Here is a 7,286-nt window from a genome sequence, read left to right as displayed (position 1 = left end):
TTTTCTGATTTCTGACGTCTTTTTCTTTATTAAGCATTGAGGAACCAAATTATTACATTTCCTGTAATATCTACCACATTTATTACCAAAAATTATAACCCTTTGTATCTGTATAAGGCTTTTCATTTTTCAGGATTCTTTCATAAATATTATATTTTATGTTATAAGAAACTTTTCCAAATATGTAATGTATATTTCATTATACATGCTGGAAAGTTGGAGTAGCTAAAGGCAAAATTACCTTCCTAGGATGACCAACAAATGGAAAAGCTGGGACTGGAGTCCAGGTGTAATAATTTATAATCCCAGACTTCATTATGCCTCTGCTAATTATTGTCTATAAATATGAACACAGATAATTTTCAGACTGCTGGTAAATGTTTAACAACTGACTTGGGGGTGGGGGGCATGGAGATCCCTCATTCATAGCTTTTGCCCATTTCCATGGTGTAAGTACTCCTACTGTGGCTGATTTCATTCTACCAACTCAATGTCAGTGAACACAGAGTTGGGAAGTGGTGCATGTAGTCAGCTCTTGCAAGCTAGCAGGCGCTGGTTTAGCATACCACGGTGTTCGCAACAGTATCTATTAGATGCTGACTCCAAGATTTCATCAGATGAAGTTAGTTATTTAAGGACACTATTTTCTGATATGTCATACCTCTCCATTTTTCCTGAGTACTCAGTTGATTGCTTGGCATGTGACATGTTTGGATAAAAAAAAGCAGGTATTGAAATGACCTCTAAGGATCCAGACTTCACTTGCCTTTTAAATCTATAAATAAACGTAAGTAGAGGCTTATAATTGAATATTAGATTTACCAAAATAACAAATACTTAAAAATAATTTCCTTATGCATGTGAACACAATATTTTGATTTGAATTATTTCACATGTTGACACATGATACCAACATCATAAAACTGATAAAAGTATTAAACAAAGTATTTCTTTTATAAATTAGTGGCAGACATATCAAAATGTTAAAATATACAGTATAAAATTAATTTCCTCTTACACAAATTGTAGGTATTTTGAAATTTTTTGTTTCTAATGAAATGTGGACTCTCACATTCAAGATAATGGAGCTAATGTGTTATGATAGCACAGCAACTGCAAGATAGCAGGAACATTAGATCACTTATTAAATGCATAATTTTGAATTTAGTAAGAGCCCTACCAAATAGCAATGTGGCTTCTGAAACTAGACTATCACAGCAAGCAAGATTGTCTGGCTCTTGTCCACATCTCGTTGGAGGACTGTGTATACTTTTTGTATATTTTTAAAAGTTAGTATTGATAGACCAACAAGGACATCACTGAAATACATAAAATACTTCTCACAAAAGCTGTAATATAAATCTTGTACCATCAAGGTAAAAGATGGGAGGCCAGGTAGAACATTTTAAATGGACTTCTCTTGTGATAGATAATACAACTTTAAATGGGATTTAAATTTAGGCATTACATTATTTATTAAAATGATAAAGCCTCAAGGAAATGTTTGTTTTATACTACATAGAAGAACAGGACAAGGTTTTATATGCACGATCTCAACCACATACAAAATAGGTAGTCACCACTTTGTGCAATTCCAAACACATGAATTCAGTTACCGCATTTTAGTTAAATAACGTGTCTCCCCCAGTGACGCTGTTCCAGTTATAGTCACCGTGGTGTATTAACTGTGAATTATTGTGGGAAGTCCAAACGTCACTGCCAGCTCTTCAGTGCACAAATCACTACATAAATAACAGACGCACGTCGTCATACCGACTAATCCCACCACTTCTTTCAAAGTCTGTTGGTGATTGGTCACCACGCATCTGCTTTACAGTTCTCTTACAGACAGCAAAACATGCAGTTGTGTTGCCTCGTCTCCCAGTGATAAAGAAACCCACATGACGTAACAAAAATAGGTAATCAGGAAAGGGAATTGGCTGACGGATGAAGTGCAGAAAGTGAATCGGAAGTGAATTTGGATGTTACCATAAGATGGCTGATCGTGGGAGTGTCGACACCTCTGCTGTTTGACTCTAGATGAGCAACAAAGGTAACTTAGTAAAGGTGAACTTACATGACATAACGAGGAGACTGGTGGTGGCAAAAAGTATGTCACATAGGACGTGACGCTGCTAAAAAATTTCTCATTAAAGGAACTCTCAGAGATATTTCATGACTTTGAAAATAAAAATGCTAAAATGTTGGAATCTGATCCAAACTTAGAAAGGAGTATAACAATTTGCCAACCCATAGAAAAGATGTTTGCTCTGTATTTTAAGTTACATGGCAAGAAGGAAAGCACTGTTTAAACTAATCTTGATAAATTTTCTAAAAGAAATAAAACACTTTTAGTACTCAATGATTCTAACTTTTTAAACTACATTGTACTACATTAGCTTTACAATATTCTTCATTTTTCTATCCATTTACAGTTGACAATGAGAGAGTAATATTTTGACAAATGTTTAAAGGTCGTGGAACACTTGTGATTTTCCCCATTGATTGTTAGTATTGCCTCTATCATTTTTATGGCCCAACATTATCTTGCAAATCAAGGATCACCTGAATATATGTAAACACACACACACACACACACAAAAGGAAACACATGATTTACAATGGGTATGTATCACAAGCATGGGGTAGGAATAGCAGATTGTGCAAGAGAGAATGTGAGTTTGACTCAGAAAAGTCTCTGTACCAACTTTGCTTCTTTCACTTACAGACTTTGAGCAAGGAATTTAGTTTCTCTGACCTTCAATTTCCTCATCTATAAAACTGGAATAGCAATATATACTTTTTGGGAAAAGAACTGTTCAAAATACAGGCTGGAATTCTTCCTAGGCTCTGTGTATTAGTGGAAGAATTCCTGGTTATTTATTTTGGTGGGAGTGTACATGTGGAAAGGTAGGGAATGAAAAGTCTTATTGGCTGCCCTCTGATTTTATGGTATTTCAAATAGAAAGCTATTAAAAACCTAATTGTAATATGTTCCTTAGGGAGTAGAAAATACTGGTATGGAAGCAAAGAAGAGGGAGTTCTGTTTGTTTGCTTTGGGATAAAAATTAGTCACATAATGTCTAAATTTTTTAAGTGAAGTTGTGTAACTTTAAACAATAAGACTTTGTATGGCAATTTAGAAATACAGAGGCAAATGAAAATAACATCAAGTTGCAGTGTATACAATCATCAAAAAGTTTGGATTACTGTGGTTAATAAGTAAATTTTGTCCTTTAGGCAATTTCATCCAAAGACCAAAAGCACCAAAGGTCAAGTTACAAATAATTTCTACCTTAGGCCGGCCCGGTGGCGCACTGCTACAGTGCACCGCTTCGGCAGCGCTCCCGCTGAGGGTTTGGATCCCACATACAGACCAGCCGCTCACTGGCTGAGCGAGGTGCGGGAGCAACACCGAGGGTTGCGATCCCGTTGCCAGTCCCAGTCCAGTACGGGTGCGACACTGAGGGTTGCGATCCGTTGCCGGTCACGAAAAAAGACAAAAAGGAAAAAAACAAAAACAAAAACAAATAATTTCTACCTTGATGGTATAACTTCCCAGTGGTGATTTAGAAAAAAATTCCAGTCTTGGTTGTATTCAACCTTTATTAAGCAAGATACTTGGAATTCTGTGTGGTGACACCTTTCTAGGACCCTTTAAGACTTTCCTAGTTTGTTAGATTAGGAACAGCGTCAAAAGTTCTTGAGGTAATACTAGAATTGCTAGTTGCCAATGACAACTATAGGTTGTTGCCATTATAAATGTATAATTTTACCTTGTAGACATATAAAAGTGGCAAACATACAGCTCTATGGTTTTATATAAAGTACATAATTATACTCAGGTTCATATAATATTATATACATAACCTTAGTTGGGTCCTTTTAAAAGTTTCTTAGATTTAGGACCAATTCAAATATAAAGCAATCCCTCATTACCCCAATGAGAAGACCTAGAAAAAGGGGTTTTGGCTAAATTAAATATACAAAAGTTTAAGTATGTAAATAAGTCAAATGTCTACATTAACTTAGATGCAGTCACATATTTTAAACTGCATATTCTATAATGCATTATTTAATTATTAAAGTTTATTTATTAATATTATTTTACATTCTATGATGTTGTTGCAGAGCAGTTGGAAGGGAGGGGAAGAGGGGAGAGGGGAAGGAAATAGGGTGAGAGAAGGAGAAAGGAGGAGGGGCAAGGTTGAGGCCTGTGGCACCCCCCTCATTCCTGCATGGGAAACCAGAGGGCTTCAAGCAGTGACTTGGCCATTGCTGGGCTGGGTACAGATGTCAGAAGGGTGTGGCTGAGGCCCTAGGCCCCCACCCTTGGGACTGGTTGTGGGTGTTGGGGGGCATGGCTGAGGCCCCAGCCCTCCCCCTTTCCTGGCTTGGTAGCCCAGGGGACTTTTGATCCCTCTAGGTTTTATAGATGTTTGGTGAAATGAGACTTTTACTAGTTAATATCAAACTTTGTCTCTTGTCTGTGGGTATTTTGTTTTTTCTTTCAGGTCTGTGTTGGATTATTTGCTGTTCCCATCACTTAAACTCTGTGCTGGAACTACTTTGTCCTTGGCTTACTTCTAAAATGGGGGAACTTCCTGTGGGGACTAGCACTTCAGCTCTGTGGTTGAGCTAAATTGCTGCTGTGCTGCCAGTTCCCTGGGGAAGGCCTTTTGTGCAGCTCAGGTTTTAATGGTTGACTTTATAGATACTTCCGGAGCTCATGAGATCCAATACACTTGTGTTGTGTAGAAACTCTGGTCTGGGCCTGAGTCTTTTCAGCAAACTGCACCCCCTGCAGTTCTATATTCCTGAGCAGTCTCCACTGAGTGGTCCTACGCTGATTGGGGGGCAAATCAGCTGTCCTTGCTGTGCCCCAGTGTTCTTCTGGTGGGTCCATCTCCCCCACCACCCATGCTCCAAACACTTCCCATGGGACGGGCCATGCACCAGTCCCTTGAGATGACTCACGGGCCTCTGAGAGGCTTTTTTTTTTCAGTTGTTGTGGCTCCTTGCTCCTGTGTGGGTCTGTGGGAACCCTATTTGTAGTCTTGCTGGCCTGCAGGTCACCAAGCCCCACTTCTCCCCTGCAGCCTCCAAACAACTCCATTTGAAGGGCACAGCTGTGGCTTTTGATGGCTCCTGCTTCATGCACTCAGCAGCTCCAGCATGGAAGTAGCCCGGGCTCAAAACGGTCAGAGCGGTTTTTTTTCATCATGGCTTCTCCTGCCTTCATTCTCTCTGTAGGTCTCTCCTCCTCTTCCCTTGAGCTCTAGCGGCACCAGCGTGGCTGTCATTGCTTTTTAATAGTTGTAAATTGGTTGATTTGTGGGAGAGAGTGACACTGGGGACCATCTGTTCTGCCATCTTTGTGTTAATTTAAATTATTGCTTTATTCTACTCTGAAAAAATTTTTTAAAAAAATTTTATTCTAACACTGTTAACATCAATACCATTATCACCACTAGAGGCACTTTTTGAATCATCTGACATAGTTTTCTAGTACACTTGATTTTCACCTCCATCTAAAATGCAGCAATTCCTGAAACCAGAGACATTATCTGTGAAACTTTATAGAAAATCACAAATATTCTCATATATTATTTTTTTTTCATTTGTGATCTCCACAAGTAACCACACACTACAATTCTTTTTAAAGTGATTTTCAAAAGACTTGCAATTATGGAGTCATATCCCCAGGAATCACATGTAAATCTTTGCCCTCTTTTTGATTGATTCTGTCAAGAATCCCCCTTAAAGATACCAGACTAGCATAGACTGAGGTCATTTCAGGCTAAAGTGTCTCTCCAAATAGTAGTTTATTATTCAGAATAAAGCAAGAGAGTATCCTTGAACATGAGAAGATTTTTAAGGACTCAAGTATGAGACAGCTTTTTTTCTGGGTAATCTTCTAAGGAGAACAGTGGTCCTATACGGTGTTTTATTTAATCTTGCCAACTCCCTCTCCCTTTATATACATCACCTTCTTTAGGCCTTCACTACTGATCTTAAGTTCCTTTACTGCCAACAAATCCCTCATTCTCAACACACGATCTTATCTCCTTCACAGAGGAAAGAGAACCTTTAGGGAGGGAACTATGATCCTACCCTTTTCCCCCAAACATTAATTTTTCCACTCTTTCACCTGTTCTTATCCCTTTTTTCTGTGGTCTTAGTGCTGTCTAGAGCTCCCTTTATCTGCAATTTGCATGCAGTCCCCCAGGCCTTGCTCTACCTGCTTCTTCCCTCTTCACTAGACCCACCTCAAAACATCCCCAAATAGGATTCTTCCTTCAAGATAGTGTGTTTTGACTTTTCTCCTTATCCATTCAGCTTATTGAGAACAGTCTATATTCAATTCTTTAAATTTTGAAAAATTACTTTTATGTATACATATTTATGGGGTACAGAGTGTTGACTATCAGTATTTGTGTACAGTACGAAATGATAAAATCAATATTATTAGCATGTTCATCATTACAAATCGTAATTACTTTTTGTGTCTCTTATCCAATTACTCCCTCTTCCCCCTTCCCCTTCCCATTTCCAATCTCTAGAAACTATAGGTCTGTTCTCTCCTTCTGAAAGTTCAACATTGTATTATGACCTTTCTTTCCTTGTTCCTTAGCTCTCACTTATGAGTGAGAACATGTGGTATTTCTCTTTCTGTGCCTGGCTTATTTCACTTAACATAATTTTTTCCGAGCTCATGCATATTGCTGCAAACGGCAGAATTTCATTCTTTTTAATGGCTAAGTAGTATTCCATTGTGTATACATACCACATTTTTTTTTATCCAGTTATCAGTTGATGGACATTTAGTTTGGTTCCAACTCTTGGCTATTGTAAATAATGCTGTGATAAACATAGGAGTGCAGGTGTCCCTGTGACATGACAATTTCTGTTCCTTTGGGTATATAAACAGAAGTGGGATTGCTGGATCATATGGTAGTTCTTTCTTTAGCTGTTTGAGAAACCTCCACCCTGTTTTCTGTAGTGGTTGTACTAATTTACAGTCCCACCAACAGTGTAGGAGGGCTCCCCTTTCTCCCACATCCTCACCAGCATTTGTTATTCTTTGTCTTTTTGATAATAACCAGTCTAGCCAGGGTAAATTTTTATTATAAAAATTACCAAACATAACTACAAAAGTAGAAACATAATGAACCCCAAATCACTTGCTTTCAATAAACAGTAATTTTCTACCACATTTATTTTTTTTATTTTTTTATTTTTTTTGTCTTTTTTCCGTGTCCGGCAACGGATTGCAACCCTCAGTG

At 38.1% G+C, this 7,286-nt stretch overlaps 1 protein-coding gene across 1 annotated transcript in view; it reads right to left on the bottom strand.

Annotated features, from left to right (window-relative positions):
• The window catches only part of MGAT4D (MGAT4 family, member D), a 51,792-nt gene that overhangs the window by 11,970 nt on the left and 32,536 nt on the right, over positions 1 to 7,286 (bottom strand). Inside the window, exon 6 of the mRNA XM_008573283.1 lies at positions 662 to 775. Coding sequence (XP_008571505.1) covers positions 662 to 775 — 114 coding nt within the window. The remainder of the gene's footprint in view (positions 1 to 661; positions 776 to 7,286) is intronic.

The sequence above is a fragment of the Galeopterus variegatus genome, unplaced genomic scaffold (assembly GCF_000696425.1).
Source record: "Galeopterus variegatus unplaced genomic scaffold, G_variegatus-3.0.2 Scaffold897, whole genome shotgun sequence".
Classification (NCBI taxonomy): Eukaryota; Metazoa; Chordata; class Mammalia; order Dermoptera; family Cynocephalidae; genus Galeopterus; species Galeopterus variegatus.
The sequence above is the reverse complement of the archived record's forward strand: the minus strand, read 5'-3'. Positions and strand labels throughout refer to the sequence as shown.